Here is a 17942-nt window from a genome sequence, read left to right as displayed (position 1 = left end):
TATGGTCCTAGATTTTCAGTGTTAAAAATTTCCATGATTTCATATGAAAAAAACTATTGTTTATATTTTTGAAACACTCAAAACCCTTATTAAAGGGATATTTAAACTTTGGAAAATTCTAATGGGATTATGAGTGTCATTTAGTGCCCTTAAACTTTATTTGATATGCAAAAATAAAATTTGAAAAAAATGTCAAAGATATATATATGGAGTCTTATCCCCTTTACCTTGCTCGGTTGTCAAATTTTTAGTATTTAGAAAAAAATAATAGCATTGTGATCAAAATTATTTAGTAAAATAATCAAAACATAGATATGAGTGTTTAAGTATATCATGGACTCATAGACCATTTATTTAATTAATATTAATATTAGTATTAAAATTGCAAATAAAAACACTAATATATATATTCTGTAAAAGAAATACTAATATAAAAAAAATGCAAAAGGTGAGATGTGCATATTTAGTGTCTGACAATGTCTCAAATAGAATTATTCACTAGAGGAAACCTATAGGAGAAAAAAAAATATTTATGGGTTAAACCTATAGGCAGTGTTATGAAATATCTTTGATTTAGTCGCCAAGGATCCGATTTTCTCATGTTGGAGGAAATAATGTAGGGGGATATAGGCCCTTTATTAAAAATAAAAAGATAAAAAGGGAAGGATTTTGGAATTTTAAAGAAAGAAAAAAGAGGAGAATTTGGTAAAGTGTTAAGATTTGAAACATGAGTGAAAATGAGAGAAAATAACATTAGAGGATCATTTTTTTCATATGTATTTTTTACAACACATTAAGGCACTCATTCATGGTAATCAAAGAACCTTCTGATGTGTTGAGCACTTGGCTTAAAGTGATCAATGCTTTAACCATCTCTTTATATTGAGTTTCATAAAACCTTGATAAAACTGGTCTAGATAAGTTCCAGAAATGGTGCTATAAACTTTACCAGCTGCTATAGTCCTACAGGAGGACTAGTGGCATATCATATTAGGTATTATCAGGCCAGATATAATGTGAATATTTCTAAAGTTAATTGTGCCTATGGAAGAATACCTCCTCTACCATATGCATCATAGATATGTAAAGGATATAAAGGACTACAAAATGGACACGAAACAAATATGACACAAGTTTAAAACATTTAAGTAAACCTATTGAAGATAGACATCATAGGGCCAAGAATGGATAAACATTCAGAATCAATCATGAAACTTAATTCAAAAGAGTATTACTACATTCATGGATAATTAATTCAATATCCAACATCCTTCAGGTATGTTCTGTTGTCATAGCCTTCCATATGCAAGGGGGCTTTCAATGCTTAGCCTTCATGCGACTAGTCAGATGCTCGGATTTCCTTATTTTAGAATGCCTCTTTTTCATTAGATGCTTCGTCTCCTCAAACATCATTCTTTGTGCCCACTTCAAGAAATTTCCAATACTTTCTCATTCCAAATGACACCTCCTATTTTCTTAAATTGTGCCTCTCACGATCCCTAACCTCAATCTTCTTTAAGGTACACCATCCAAGGTACCATGGATCACACTCAAAGGAAGAGTTATACATACTTCATAACACAATATTGTGACAACCTGCAAGACTTTCTTTGGATCTCAAGGCACATTAATATTCTACAAGCATAACTTTTCAATCTTTTGACTAACAGACTAGACATAATATTGATGTATCTTGAAACCCATGCAACTAAAAATTTGCCACGAATCTTTGTATAATCAACTATTGTCAATATCTATAACTCTTTCTATAAAAGGAAGAGTTTGTAAGTTATTGAGAAGGTGCATAAGTTATTTGGATGACAAGTTTGTGCCTCGCTTACAATGCAACTCCATTTATTCTTGTAGTATGTGTCTATGTGAGGATCCCGGCCTGTTCAGTATCAGAACGTTCTCAATAACCATTAAAACACCTCAGACAGAGAACCATCCCACTATGCTTTCTTGTTCTCTTTCTTCTTCTCTGACTCAACCTTTACCTAGCAGCAGCATTAGGTGAAGTGTTAGCAAAGCAAGAACTCACTCTCAATTTATACTATATTCGTTTACAGTCTAATCTCTTCTCCATTCTTAATTGTCATCTTTTTTTCTTTTGTACTTTTTAGCTATTTTCCTACTTCTTTTCATTGCTTACTTTTCCCAAATAGAATAACACTCAATAATTAAACACTGCAACTTATTGCTAAATCGTTGACATTCAACATTTCACAGCTTTTATAGTAAAAATAAAAAAAAAAACATTTTTTTTGACAAAACATTTCACAGCTTTTAGGGATATAAAGTTAGAGATAATTTGCATCTCTAAAGAAAACTAACCTAAATAACCCATTCATCTAGGCCAAAGAAGCTACTAATACAAAAAAAATAATAATAATAAACACCGAGTATATAATTAACTTAAGACAACAAGAAAGTCTCATAACTCAAAAGTACCTCCTCGTGAGAAACAATAGTAGCTCATCTCCTATATGGCTTCAAATGATAATTTTGAAACTCTGAACCAAAAGTTATGGACTCTTGATCAAGCCTCTTCTTCAATCTCCTCCAAGTCCTCAACATATCAGACTGAATGAGACCCCTATAAAGTGTCTCAAAGGTAACTTTCTGAGGAAGAAACCCTTTCTCTATCATCTCAACAAAATATTGGCAAGCTTCCCTCCACTTCTTCCTCTCACACAACCCATGTATCAAAACCGTATACGAATCCAAATCCGGTCCAACCCCACTCTCCATCATATCATTCCATATCTCTTTAACAACTCCAATCATATCCGCCTTCAAGAACATGGCAATTAAAACTCCATATGTATGCGTCGTCGGCTGGCACAACCCATCTTCCTTCATCTTCTTAAAAAACTTCAAAGCCTTATCTGCATCCTTCCTCCCTCTATACTCCTTAAAAAAACAATTATATGTCGCAGCACAAGGACTCACACCACTACTCACCATCTCATCAAGCAAATCCTCAGCTTCTTCAATCCTCCCACACGAACAAAGACACTTAATCACCGAAGTATAAGTAACCACATTGGGACAAATCCCTTTCTCCTTCATCAAACCAAGTTTATCCAAAACCAACTGCGGCTTATGTCCCCTACTATAAACATGGAGAACAATCGAAAAACTAGTCACATCCGGTTCAATCCCACAGTCGCGCATTTCATCAAACACCTTCTCCGCATCCCTTACCGTCCTCTCAAACCTATCCTCCGGATGCAAACTAGCCTTTCTACACATCCCATTCAATATAACATTATAAGTAACAACATTAGGTTCAATCCCTTTCACCTTCATCTCATTCAAAAATGACAACGCCGTCTTAAATCTACTAATCTTACACCACCCATATATCAAAACAGTATACATTTTCACATCAGGAACAAATCTATTATAATTTTTGTTAAACAATTCACAAGCAAGTTTAACATAACCATACTTACATAACGTATCAAGCAAGAAAGTAAAGTGTTCTGAGGTTAATTTAGTGTTTGTAAACGGTTCGATATCTTCGAAAGCGCGAATCGCTTGTCGGGTTAAGTTAGCCGAAATTAATCGTTTAATGAGAATGAAAAATGTGGTTGGTGTTGGAGGGAGATTATTTTGGTCCATTTCAACGATTAATTGTGAAGCTAGGTCAAATTGATGAACTTTGGAAACAATGTCGATGAGGAGATTGTAAGAGGAATGTGAGAGAGGTGGATTTGGGAGAGATTTGGAGAAATTGTGAAGGGAGAGTGCGATTTTGGAGTTGTGTTTGAGGAGAGTTAGGGTTTGGGTTAAGAGATTGGGGGTTAGGGTTATGCCGTTGAGTTGGAGTGAGGATTCTGAGGAGTGGTAAGGATTGTGATGTGTGAGGAGGATTTTGGAGATTAATTCGGCGTCGTTTTGGGTTGGTGGCGGTGGTGAGGTGGTTATTGAGGTGAAGAGGCGGAAGAGGAGGGTGGTTTGGGGATGGTGATTGCGTTGTGAGGGTTTGAGAAGAAACGCCATAGCAATAGCAATGAGGAAGAAGGAAATGGTGAAGTTAAACGATGATGAATGGGAGTGGGACTGTGGACATAAATCTTTAGGGTATGTTTGGTTGATAAAACAAATCCTTAGGGTCCGATAAATTATTTAAATCACATATCTCAAGTGAAAGATTAATCTTTTGAGCTTTGTGACATTCACCATAAATTATTCTTAAGAGCTTTGTGTGAATAGTACAATACTATCAAGTTTCGATACTTTAAAAATGGCGAAGTATCGTGTCCGATACCGATATTGATATTCGTCTGATACGTCTCGATATTCGTATCGCAAAACATCGGACAATTAATATTATTTTTTAAATAAAAAAATTATTGATACGTGTCGGATATTTCTCTGATATGAGTATCAAAGAAGTATCGGACAATTAATGTTCTTTGATAGTAGAAATGGAGGAGATGAGACTGATACAATATGTGTTTCTTCTTAAATAGTGAATGTTAGAATATGATTTTCTTTATGGATTGTCAACTACGTCTTTTTTGGGTGGTACCGAATTACCGAAGATGTTTTTTTTGGATGGTATTAGTTATGTTCTTTTTTAGTGCTTAGTTAACTTAAGATATGTAATTGTCACTTGTTTGTTCAGTTTAAGTAATTTGAATGTTAATTTATTATCATTGTCAATTTTAGTTATGTTTATATTTGTATATTTAATTTTAAATTTAATTTTCAAATAATGTATCGCAGCCATATCATATCGGGAATTTTGAAAATTTTCACGTATCAGTATCGTGTCACGTATTGGAGCTTCATAGGTACAAATACAATATAGTCAACTGTGTCACTCAATTTGGAACGGGGGAGTAATATCATATAATTGATTCTTTCGAGCATAAAATCTTTGTCTTGAAAGTATGAAAAATGGTCGTTGATGGTGAACCACCGAACAACTATTCCTAAAGGTGACAATGTACTTGCAAATACTCCAACTAATCAAATAAGTGTTTTGGTTTGAGGTAGGCATGGCAATAGAACCCGTACCCGCGGGTACCCGCCCGAACCCACCCCGAGTTTGACGGGGAAAAATCGATTTGACTGGGTTTGGGTTTGGGTTCGGGTTTGGGTTTTCCCCGATTTCAAAACATGGGGATGGGGTGTGTAACGGGGATATTGGTACCCACCCCGAACCCGCCCGTTTATATAAAATTACTATATTACCCCTATTTATTTATAATATCACAGATCATATAACTTATCTTCTCGCTTCCCAATTCCCACTTCACGTCTTTGCCACTTGCCACTTCCAACTAATTCTCTTTATGGTTTTGATAATTTTGGTTTTATATTTTGGAATATCATTTCATTTGTATGTTTAATACATTGAAATTTTGGTTTGTACTTTATTATTTGAAAATTTTTATATTGTATGTATGTCAGCGTTCGGGCAAATTTTGGGTTCGGGTAAGGTTCAGCAGGGCAAGGTTCGGGGATACCCGAACCCATTTGGGTATACCCGAACCCATTTGGGACGGGGTTTGGGTTCAATTTTTCATCCCCGTTGGGTAATGGGCGGGGAACGGGTATTTATCAATGATTCGAGTATGGGGAACGGGGAAGGTAAAAACCGTCCCCGATCCGCCCCATTGCCATGCCTAGTTTGAGGTTTAGGGTTATAATAGTGTCTACTTGAGTCTTGAGCAATTAGGGTTTTTAGGTCCTGGAACCTTCATCTAGACAATTGTCTTTGTAGACAGGTGTAGGGAGATTATCTAGGTTCCTTTACCCATCAGTCATAATGAAGTTTTCAGACCTACTTCAGTGTGTCTCTAGGTGTGTGTATTTTATAGTCTCCCCCTATGATGCTAGTGATTGATCGAGGGTGACTCGAATCCAACACAAAAATTAGCCTTAGCCCATTCCAAAACAATACCAACAATGAAATTATTCAAAATGTAAGGGTCATAGACCCCTTAAACAAGTGATGAGGGGTTCAATCTACGACTCTTATGAAAAAAATTAATTATATTGAGTCAATACCTACAAATTCACTTGTGTGTCCACAAATTCTTCGACGTAGATTAATCATTTAAACAACGGTAATAATTTCATACATATAATAATATAATAATTTTAAAAAGTAACACACAGAATTGAACTTGAAACTCCACAATCATATTTTTTTGTACTGCTTATTACTTCATCTACTAACAAGGAAATAAAAAATGGCAAAGTGATCATCCACTTCATAATCTGGCTCAAAACATATGGGAAAGGGCGATAAGTAGAGTAGGCAATCAACAATCTATTTGTGATAATATAAGTGGTGTGACATTTAGCATTTTTCTAAGACAACAAGTAGTATGGCAGCATTTCCAAAAGCTAGTTTCAATTGGATATTCTCATGTCAAACATGGATATACTATTGCTGTTCATTGGAATGAAAATTTGACTCATATTCACCAAGTCTCATTTAATATAATAAGCTTCTATATTTATTTATTTATTTATTGTTAATACTCTCTCCGCTCCAAAATATTTTGACTTATATTTTGGGACGGATGGAGTATACTGCTTTCTTATTATTTTTTGCTGGTTAAGTGGCAAAATTTACAACATGTGAAAGAGTCGGTATTAGGGGGTTGTATTTTCACACTTCAACATATCAAATGACAATGTTCACAAATATTTTAACCAATTTTCTTAACAAACAGAAGCATATTTACTTTTTTTTTTTTTTTTTGGTACATGAAGCATATTTACTTACTAAGAAGCATATTTACTTAAAAATTACTGTATTAAATCTTTACCATAATCTCTCAATTTTAATCACGTCGACCAATAATAATTTAGCAAAGAAAAAAACAAAATAAAATCACGTCGGCATGTTTCATTTGTACGTTTGAAATTTGAATGAATGGACACTAGAAAACGAAAAAGAAGAACAAAGAAAGTCTGTGATAGCCATGAGCCTATACACGTGTTTGTTTGTCCGCTGCCGCAAATTCCACATCAAATACTAATTCTACGGTCGCAAATGACGTTCCATATTTCCCCCATCATCCTACACAACAAATGACCAACCTTCCAACGTTTGTAGTTCCACGAAATCAAATCACAAAATCAAAATCTACTCGTCTCGTATTGATTAGGACATTTTCTTAAATAAGTTTCTGATTTTATTATTATGGGTTAAATATGTTTTTAGTCCTTATATTTCAGTTTTTTTTTATGGTGAAAAAAATCCTACATTTTTTTACGTTATCAAAATTGGTCCTTGCCATTAATTTTTTTTAACGGAAAACTTATGTGGGTAGCTAGCCAATAACGTGATGACATGTGTCTTCTTTCACCATAATTATTGTGCACATTTTCACACTAAATCTTTCTCTATCTCTCTTCCTCCACCAACTCATTTCTTCTTCTATGGTACGCCACATAAGCATTATGTTTAAAAAATTAACAATAATTATGGTGGAAGAAGACATGTGTCATCACGTTATTGACTAGCTACGCACTAATTCATTGTTTGCAAATTTTCAACTTTATTAAACTATTAAGTTGTTTTTTATATTTATACATATATTTATACGCATCGATCAGAAATCGAATTCAAGACCAAGTGATTAAGAGACTCAAGGTCAAATTTACAACACTTGTATATTAGTATAGTTGTATAACACTGTATCGACATTAGTTTGATCCTTTGACAAAGCCAAAAACCTTTTAAAATATCTATAAAAAATGGAAAAGATCTAAGACTCTAATTAAAACCAAATCCACGGTCCATATAACATGAACATATCCCAATAACTTCCAAAACCGCACTCTTGGCGCGTTTCAACCACGTCCGTTCATTTTAACCACCAGAAACAAACAAAGAACAAAACAACAAACACAAAAGTTTCACTTTCAGTTTCAGTACCACCAATGTCACTCGCCAGAACCTCGAAGAACTCTCTTTATATATATTGCTAAAATACCCCTCAATTTCTTAAAATACACTCTTCTAGATCCCTCTCTTCATACTTTACATTATTATTCTCATTCTTTCATTCTTTCTTCATTCATTCATTGTTCATTTCACCAAACAATGAGTGTGTAAACACAAAATTTTGACCTATTCTTTTCTTCATTCAAGATTTTCAATTTTCTTTATTTTTTTCTATTATCATCATTGAAAAATCTCTTGTATTGAAACCATGATTCACCTTGCAATTTCATCTTCATCACAAACTAACCAATTTATGTTTATGAACAAACCAAGTTTACACAAACATTTGAAATCATCCATAATAAAATGTTCTCAACATCACAACAATTCTAGAAACTTCATTGAAAAACAAGAAACTACATTCATGGTTGACACACATCAAAGATTTGTTGTAAGAGAGACCAAGAAGAAGAAGGAAGAGGAAAAGGGTGTTTTGTATGAGAAAGAGGAGAAGAAGATTAAGGGTACAAATTCTTCAACAAATGTTTCTCAAATTGGAAGTAAACAAATGCTTATATTGTGTGGATTTGGTTATTGGTTACAAGGGTTTAGATGTTTTCCTTGGCTTGCTCTTAATTTTCATATGGCTAGTAATCTCAATTTGGATCCTTCAATATTGCAACTTGTTCAGTATTCTGCTAATCTTCCTATGGTGGCTAAACCACTTCATGGAATCCTTTCTGATGTTATCTATATTGGTGGTGCTCATAGAATCCCTTACATTGTCATTGGAGGTATAAACTTATTGATTAAATTATTTGTATCTTTTGGTTTTTATGTAAATGTGTCAAATACTCAAAAGGTAGTAATAGCACTATTAGTTTAGCATCATTAAGATAGGGTTAGCGGTGCAGCTAGTTGCCCGTTTGCCTGTCATTCGTATGTAATTATCCTATATTTTTATTGGTGGATAGAACTTATAAAGTACAGACACCGGACATGACACGGAAAGTTGTTGAATGTAATTGGTAACCACATGTGTTGGTGTCGTGTCAGACATAGTAGGATATGTAGATATTGGTTTGAAATTGCCTGCAAACCTTGATATTGCAGCAAATGCGGCTGTAGTGGTTCAAATGGTTCTAAGTTGAAGTTACGCTGCTAATCTTGCTATTGCGGGAAAATGCGGCTGTAATTTCAGTTGCTATGTCATTGCATTGACCTTTAAAACCTTTATAATATTGTATCCGCGATTACAGTTGTTAACCGCAACTTAGAAGAACCTACTTCCGACCTGCAATTCCTTTTGTTTGGATCAGTCTGATCTGATTTTAAGTTTTTGATTATGTTATTTTGTGTTTGTGTTTAGGTTGTCCTTTCCCTCATAGTATTAAGCTAGATAACTCTTTCCATGTTAACATGTCTTATGTTCAATTGGCTTCTCTTTGTATTTGCAAGCTCAACACAAACAAGTACTAGATCAATTTCTTTACGAATACAATTCACCTTGTTTGAATATAAATAATACTGTGGATTATAAAATTACAACAGCATAGGAGACAAGGACTATTTTCTGTTCTGAATAAATTTCTTCTTTTATCTCGAAAAATGAAACTGATCATTTGCTTTGATCTTCAGTTCTTTTGCAGATCTTTGCTTGGAACTATCTAGCATTTGTCCCTGCTGCACGTGAAGTGCTTACCATCTTAGTTGCAGCCGTGCTTCTCAGTAACTTGGGAGCATCCATTACTGAAGTAGCAAAGGATGCTCTTGTTGCCGAGTACGGAAAGAAACAAAAAATTGGCGGCCTACAATCATATGCGTTCATGGCATTAGCCGCAGGTGGAATCTTAGGCAACATGATCGGTGGTTATTTTCTACTGAAACTGCCTCCAAGAATCATGTTCATTATATTCTCATCTTTACTATCTCTTCAACTAGCGATTTCTTTCTCAACAAGAGAGGATTCTTTAGGCATACCACAACCATCAAGCGAAAATCTTGCAACAAAATCCATCTCAGAAAATATCCGAAAACAAGCTTCGGATCTTTTCACAGCTATCAGTGACAAAAGTATTTCTCGCCCCCTTTTATGGATTGTTGGATCAATTGCCATGGTTCCAATGCTTACAGGCTCCGTATTTTGCTATCAGACACAGTGTCTAAATCTTGATCCTATGATCATCGGTTGGTCTCGAGTGATTGGCCAGTTGATGCTTTTTTCAGGAACTGTACTTTATAACCGATTTTGGAAAAAGTTTCCGATGAGAAACCTGATAGGTGCGGTGCAGATTCTATATGCTTCGTCTCTACTTCTTGATCTCGTTTTGGTTCAACAGATAAATCTTAAATTCGGAATTCCAAATGAGGTGTTTGCTCCTTGCTTTTCCGGTTTGGCGGAAGTCCTAGCGCAGTTTAAACTCCTTCCTTTCTCGGTTCTGTTTGCATCTTTATGTCCAAAGGGTTGCGAAGGATCTCTCACCTCTTTCCTTGCATCAGCTTTGATCCTATCGTCAATAGTTAGCGGCTTTCTTGGTGTTGGATTGGCCTCTTTGCTCGGCATTACATCCGGTAATTACTCAGGCTTGACAGTTGGAATCCTCATACAGTTTGTCGCAGCTTTATTGCCTTTAAAATGGATTAGTTCGGTACCTATGTCACAGCCTGATTCGGAGAAGCAGAAGAGAAAAAGCATGAGCAGAAGAGCGCGTAGAAATAGAAGAGTTGGAAAAGTTGTGATTGGTTCAATTAATGCTTATAGGCGTGAAAGGGAATGGGAATCACAGCGGTAAAAATGATCAATTATTACCTTTGTAGTTTTAATGATCATGCAAGGATGATTGGTGCTTAACATCTTTCGAAAAATGATTCCTTACTTCATCATTAAATCACACGGAATGACTTATCCTTTGAAGCTTAAGGATTTTTTTGGCTCCATTTTGGATTCTTAACATGAGGCCAACACCTTGTGAATTGTCAAAGGTGGTCGAGAAAGAGAATGCTAACAAGTGTCTTTAGGGCATTGGTTAAGAAATCAAAAGAGGTACTAAGCTTGTATAGGAAAACAATGTACATTATATTGACAAGTGTTTAACTTGTATTTTCGAGACAAATTTTCGCTTATATGATTTCCTTAACCAATGCTTTTATGACACTCATCGGCAAGACTTTTTTGAGAATAGGATGGTCCTTTTTTGTATATTTTCGTAGTTATTTGGATTTTAACATTCTATCTCTCAATGCTTCCATTGATATGTACTATAGTTTACCTTGGCAATTTGTTTTCATGTCCATAACAACAATAACCAAAGGTTAACTAATCTCGATTACTCGTCTCACATTTGATATGATTTTGAGTTTATTCGCGCCATTTGATTGAATAAGCATAAGTCAATTAAAATCTTATTTTTGCATCACCTTGAGCTTCCTCTTAGCATATGAAAAATACTATTACAGCTAAAAAGTGATGCAGAACTCAACAAAATTGAGGTCAATATCCTTAGATCAAAATACTCAGATACGTGTAGCAAGAGTGGAGCTGCTTAACACATAACAAACAACAATGCTAAGTTACAATGGAGTTGGATTAACTTAATTTTATTTTAAACTAAAAAATGTTCATTTTGAGAACACGTAAATTTGAGCTTTCAAAAGCAATAAGTGATCAAATCATTTTGTAAAGTGATTCACTTAAAGTCAATTTTGTAAGATTAAGTGCGAGTCCAAATTGAAATATTGTACTTTTGTCCACAAAAGAAATTTAACATGGCCTTAGTTTAGAATGTTTCTCTTCCTCTCGTAATCTTTTATCCCTCTGAAATTAATATGGCCGTATATAAATATTTATGAAAAATTAAAATGAAAGGGAAAACAATTATGCGAGTTAAAACTCCTAGGAATAAAGTTCAGAATGTAGATTCCGAACTAAAAAATCATGTTTCTCTCATTAAAACACTAAAATATGGTTTTTTAGTTCGAAATTTATGTTCCGAACTTTATTCTCGGGGGCAAAAATGCTTGAGGTGATAAGAGAACCATGGGGAGGAAGGGAAAACCCTTTAAAAATCAAAGAGATGGTTCATGATGGGTCTAATAAGAATTGGTGTAGGATCAACAACTTATGAAATTATTTTGGTGTAGGCTTATTTGTCCACCTCATGATTCTTAAAAACCATTTCTATTTAAATTTACTCGTTCAGATAATCAGATGTATCAAAAATGGTGTTCTCTTCGTTCAAATAGGTAAATTTTGAGGAGTGCAGGTTTTAAAAAATGAATGGGGGTTAAAAATAGCTCTCGAATATTTTTAAATCTGGAAATATTGTGTTTGGGCCATTACATGGTGTAAAGCCCAATTTGAAATGAAAAATCAGAAAAAGAGTTTTTCTTTCCGCGCCCCCTAAGTATTTCACACGCTCCCGGCCTTCCAATTCTACCTCCTCGCAATGTAGGATGCGAGTGTATACATAGCAAAAATTGGGGAAAAAGATGTGAACCTTATAAAATCTAATATTTATGTTTTGACAGAGAGATTTTTATGTTTCAACTGCAACTGAAATGATTTTATGTTTCAACTGCAACTGAAATGAAAATAATATTTTTTAAAAAAATTCAGCATATAAAAATTAGTTTAATAATAATATTTGAAAGATATATTTATTGAATTAATAAACTTAAAATATTGTACCAAAAAAATAAAATAAACTTAAAATATTAAATTCTAAATATCTTAAATAGTATTAATTTGATAAAAAAAATTGAATTGAAAATGTTCTTTTATGTCATTTTACATTTATCAGTTAGTTGAACCGCTAATTTTACCAAACACTTCAATCAGCTAGAAGCTAGAAGCTATCAGCCATCAACCACCAGTCATCAGCCATCAGTCATCAACTATCAGCTATCAGCTAGCTTATCAGCCAAAAACTATTTTTGCCAAACAGAGCCTATATATGATAAAATAGCAGCAAGGTTGAAGCAAGAGAAAAAATATGATCAAGACAGTGTGCTTTGTTTCGGAGTTAGAACTTTTTTTTTTGGTACAATAGAGGGCAAAGCCCAAGAAAGAAAGAAACTACATCATTAACTTTATATTTCTAGGCATGCAAGCTCCAGAAATATCATCAAAGAAAATTTGTTACAGCTCACTCGAAGCAGATTCCAAAATGATCAAATTCAAATTATCCATCATAGTGTTAGAATTAGCAACTTTTATTATTTATGTTTTTCATATATATATTGAGACTGTAGGCAAGGTTTTAAATAGCGGCCGATATATGTTAAATATTTTGCAATTTCAACTGCAACGGAGTTTCAATGCGGTCGTATGATGACGTTTTATTGTGGTCGTTTCAATGATTTTTGTTCAATCTGTGAAAACATAAAAAAATAGTAACAAATATTTTTGATACGATTTTTTCGTGGTGGCTTTCGCAATTACATTATTTTCATCAAGACAAAGAGACGGTGCAATTGGTATTTTTGTTTGTAATGAAACATGGCAAGAGAGGAACAAACATTGCTTTGAAGGAGTAATGTAATAAGTGCATTATCTATCATGCTGGAACAGTGTAAAAAATTTGGAGGGAATGCGTGGCACTGCTCAAGCACTACTAGAAAAAAGACTTTTGGAATCTCCAGACTTACAACGACGACGGTGTTTACGACGGGTCACCAACCGACGTGGAAAGTCAATTTTGCCAGTAGTTAAAACCCCTTTCTGCACTAGTGAAGGGAATTAAATTTGTAAAGGATTTTTTATTTTGAAAGTGAATATACCTAATTCGTCCTTGAATTTGTGACCATCAATCAATTCGTACTTAAATTTATCGAAACGTCAATCAATTTCATGTCTATCATATGAGTCCCACCGTCAAATTCAAACGTTAACATTAAACGTTGATGTGGTCGTCCACATCATATCAACGTATGTAGAAAGGTGCATTATTCATCCTGCCTTGGTAGTGAAACAAATCTAGATTTGAATATTTGGGTTTATGTCAACATTTTATTGATCTGAATTTTTTTCATGTGCTTTGGGAAAAGCTGTTTATGAAGAGCTATTTAAGGATTTACCAAGTAAGTATTCCAATAATTTGTAAACAATCTTTTTGCTTAAATTTTTTCCTTGAAATCGAAGTATCTAGGTCAATTACTAATTTTTAGCCAACAAGAGTCCATTAGGGAAGTTGATTTGGAGATTAAAATTGGGGAAGAAACATGAATGAGTTTGTGTGAGGTAGAGTAGAGAACCCTTTCAAAGCCATTTTAGACCATTGAGCTTTGTTGAGTTGGGTAGTTTGATACTCATTAGGAGTTGAGTTTCTTTTGAAGTTTTTTTTTTACTACAATTAAATTTCAGTGTCAAAATAGTCCTTGCAAGTTGCCTATGTGGGAAGGTGATGTGGATGGTCACATTAATAACATTTAACGTTATACATTAGCGTGTTTATCGTTTAAATTTAATGGAGGGACTCATTTGATAGACGTGAAGTAAATTTAGGAATGCTTTTTTTATTTCGAAAAATTCAAGAATAAAACTGATTAATAGTCACTAATTCAGGGCCGAATTATACACCATAGCTCTAACGTTGAATCGGATATATTAACATATCTATATATTTGTTGTTTTTAAAATTTTGCCGTACTACCCGTAGTATAAAAAGTACGGATATTGTATTCGTACTTATACACCATAGCTCTAACGTCCCCTATAATCCTGTTATTTAGGGGCAATATAAATGAAAAGTGCAGAAAATTTTCACAGGTTTTAATAAAAAAAAAAAAATCCATATTCAATGAGTAAGTGTAACTAGTAGTTAATCAAACTGCTCATTATTTAACTAAATTTGTTATTTCATTTTGTTCTGATTTTTTTGGATTAAAGAAATGTTTCCTTGTATTTTTACGGTTATGACTTTTGATTTATTGTTACCTTCCACTGTGTGATTAAGCAAATTAGACATTTCATAAATAAAATTTGCCCAACACTTACAATTTTAACACCAAAATAATTATATACCATGGAGTCAATAGTCAAGAATCCCTTTTTGCGAAATTTTCTTATGATGTATATATTTTCCTAATTGAAACTAAGCCACCACTAAGTGTCTAAGTCAAGTATCAATGCCATAAAATTCCAAGTTAGTTAAATTATTCTTCATGTCTGCCACTCAAGACTATAAATTTTCATGCATGTACCTTACTAAGATGACAGGGAATTAAGTAGAATTACTAGAATATGATGTGGTCAATTTAGTCAACTAACACAAAATCAGAAGTATTAAATCACAACAATTTTATTCATCATAATTTGGAGTACAAAAGCACAATTTATTTCACTGTATTACAACCACATTCTTGTCTTGACAATAGCAATGTAAACAAGGGATTAAAATAAAGATTCCAATAATCTCTTATTTAACATATTTAGCATTTACTTAGTATCATGTTCTAGAAACCTGCTGGAGGGTACTTTGGGTGGTGAGGAGGCTCGTAAACGGGAGGCTTCTCGACGGGAGGTTTATAAACTGGTGGCTTTTCAACTGGAGGTTTGTACACTGGAGGTTTCTCAACTGGTGGCTTGTAAACTGGGGGCTTGTAAACTGGGGGTTTGTACACAGGGGGCTTCTCAACTGGTGGCTTGTAAACTGGGGGTTTCTCTACTGGTGGCTTGTAAACTGGCGGCTTCTCAACTGGTGGCTTGTAGACAGGGGGTTTCTCTACTGGTGGCTTGTACACCGGTGGCTTCTCTACTGGGGGCTTGTATACTGGTGGCTTGTAAACTGGGGGCTTGTAAACTGGGGGCTTGTATACTGGGGGCTTCTCAACTGGTGGCTTGTACACTGGTGGCTTGTATACTGGGGGCTTGTATACTGGGGGCTTTTCAACTGGTGGCTTGTAAACCGGAGGCTTGTAAACTGGTGGCTTGTAAACTGGGGGCTTGTAAACTGGTGGCTTGTACACAGGTGGTTTCTCTACTGGGGGCTTGTAGACTGGGGGTTTCTCAACTGGAGGCTTGTACACAGGTGGCTTGTAAACTGGAGGTTTCTCCACTGGGGGCTTGTATACAGGTGGTTTCTCAACCGGTGGCTTATAAACTGGGGGTTTCACAATGGGTGGCGTGTATACAGGAGGGTTTTCATAATTTGCAAGCCCTTGAGGGATGGCAAAAAGAGCAAAAAGGAACAACACTAGGAAACTTGAGGAAGCCATGTTAGTGACTTTGAGTTTGGTGCATGAAACACTAAGAGGGACTAACTCCTTTTATACTAGTTTTGGTGCATGAATCCATCCAATCACAGATGCATATCTCAATCTTGAATCGGTAATGACTTGGCACTCTCAATGTCCCAAAAGTCAAGAGTTGTTGTGGATTTTCAATTTTTTTACCTAAGAATTTGTTTTCTTATGATTACAAAATTTGAAATTAAATGTGAATTGAAAAGGATAAGGTGCATCATGGTAATGCATTTTTCAACACACCGACACGATCAGTAGGTTACATATACCAAATATTTGTTATTATGTCAATTTTAAAATGAGAGTTGTTGCTTTCTTGATAACTAATGAAGATGGTACATAATCGTACGAATGTAAAAAAAATGAAAAAATAGAGACGTGAAATTCGGTCACATACATTAGTAATTTTTTTATATAAATAGATTTATTTGTCATTTTTTTTTATGGATTTAAATTTTTCATTGATAAATTCAAAACTATTAATTCATCATATTATATACAGCTAGAGTTTACGCGTTTCGTAATGGATGATATATAATATCTTTTGGCTATAAAATAATGTTGATTTTCTTATCCTAAAAAAATTATTTTCGCCAATACAAAAAAATAAATTATTTTGGCCATACTTTTTCTTAATCATGTACCCTTTGCACTTGCACCAACTCCTTTGTGATGGTGAAAACATCGATTTCAATGTTTAAAGAATGGGCATTGTCATCCACCCGGCAAGATTATGTTTGTCACTGGTAGAATTATTGAGTTAATAGTTCAATTGTATGATTGAGCTTGAATAAATTGAATGAGCTCTTTTTAAGACCGATTATTTGGAAAAATCCGAGTTTGACTTTTAGTGGAATAACTTTTTACCATTATTTAGAACTTGAATTTTATGACTAAATGAAGGCATTTCTATTGGCATCAATGTTTAAAGAACTAGTAACCACGATATTGACATCAAGTGGTTAATGAGCTTCCTATAGGATTTTACATATCTCGCGGCAAACTCTTGATCATCAGAGTCCCCTTTCCCTAGGAACCAGAGGATTTTTTTTTTTAACAAACCAACTTAACTTTTCTCATTAATCAACAAGGATTCAATACAAGGAGGACTCATATCTAACACATGGTGACTAACCCAAGAAATGGCTACCCTCACAAGGGAGTGAGCAACCATATTCGCTTGTCGCCGAACGAACTTTACATCAAAGTTGTTAATACAAGATAAACTAACTCTTATATTAGTGATATAACTAAACTCGGACACTCCCACTTGTTTAACATGAATACAATCAACCAAGATTTGTGAATCACTTCCAAATATGACCTTATCCCATCCATTTTGCACGTCAAATGAAATTGCTTCAAGAAAAGTCATTCCTTCTCCTTCAATAGGGCCAGAAATGAAATATAAATAGACAAAGGCAAGCACTAATATCATCCAAGTCACATGATAGGTTTTACAACAAACAATTTAATAAAAATAAAAAACAAACAAACAAACAATATGATTAAATATAGCTACTGATATTGTACCCAAAAAAAATATAGCTACTGATATCAAACAATTATAAAGAATCCATGAGGTCAAAGAAATATAAGGTATCAATATATTAAAATATAATTTGACGTTATCCATATGTGATAATTTATTGGTGCATGTTACGTTTATGAATAGTGCATGTTGTGAAATAATAAATAAAAAATATCCTCTTGAGTCAAAAAAAATTAAACAATCATATCAAATAAATAGTGGTCTAAATTAAAAATCATATCCCCTTGA

The 17942-nt window shown here is 34.1% G+C and overlaps 3 protein-coding genes across 3 annotated transcripts; 1 reads left to right on the top strand and 2 right to left on the bottom strand.

Moving 5' to 3' along the window:
- Window positions 1-1125: 1125 nt before the first annotated feature.
- On the bottom strand, window positions 1126-4183 carry LOC123924183 (pentatricopeptide repeat-containing protein At2g13420, mitochondrial-like). The gene is made up of 2 exons (XM_045976979.1): window positions 2452-4183; window positions 1126-1997 (listed from the first exon to the last, which is right to left on the bottom strand). The coding sequence occupies exon 1, from the start codon at window positions 4006-4008 to the stop codon at window positions 2476-2478; it is 1533 nt and encodes a 510-aa protein (XP_045832935.1). The 5' UTR covers window positions 4009-4183; the 3' UTR covers window positions 1126-1997; window positions 2452-2475.
- Window positions 4184-7728: 3545 nt separating this feature from the next.
- Window positions 7729-11326, top strand: LOC123923654 (probable folate-biopterin transporter 8, chloroplastic). Its single transcript, XM_045976351.1, has 2 exons — window positions 7729-8715; window positions 9560-11326. The coding sequence occupies exons 1-2, from the start codon at window positions 8190-8192 to the stop codon at window positions 10711-10713; spliced, it is 1680 nt and encodes a 559-aa protein (XP_045832307.1). The 5' UTR covers window positions 7729-8189; the 3' UTR covers window positions 10714-11326.
- A 3875-nt stretch (window positions 11327-15201) lies between these two features.
- LOC123920329 (repetitive proline-rich cell wall protein 2) lies at window positions 15202-16201 on the bottom strand. Its single transcript, XM_045972597.1, has one exon. The coding sequence runs from the start codon at window positions 16133-16135 to the stop codon at window positions 15374-15376; it is 762 nt and encodes a 253-aa protein (XP_045828553.1). The 5' UTR covers window positions 16136-16201; the 3' UTR covers window positions 15202-15373.
- Between the last annotated feature and the right edge of the window lie 1741 nt (window positions 16202-17942).

The sequence above is a fragment of the Trifolium pratense genome, linkage group LG4 (assembly GCF_020283565.1).
Source record: "Trifolium pratense cultivar HEN17-A07 linkage group LG4, ARS_RC_1.1, whole genome shotgun sequence".
NCBI lineage: Eukaryota > Viridiplantae > Streptophyta > Magnoliopsida > Fabales > Fabaceae > Trifolium > Trifolium pratense.
The sequence above is the reverse complement of the archived record's forward strand: the minus strand, read 5'-3'. Positions and strand labels throughout refer to the sequence as shown.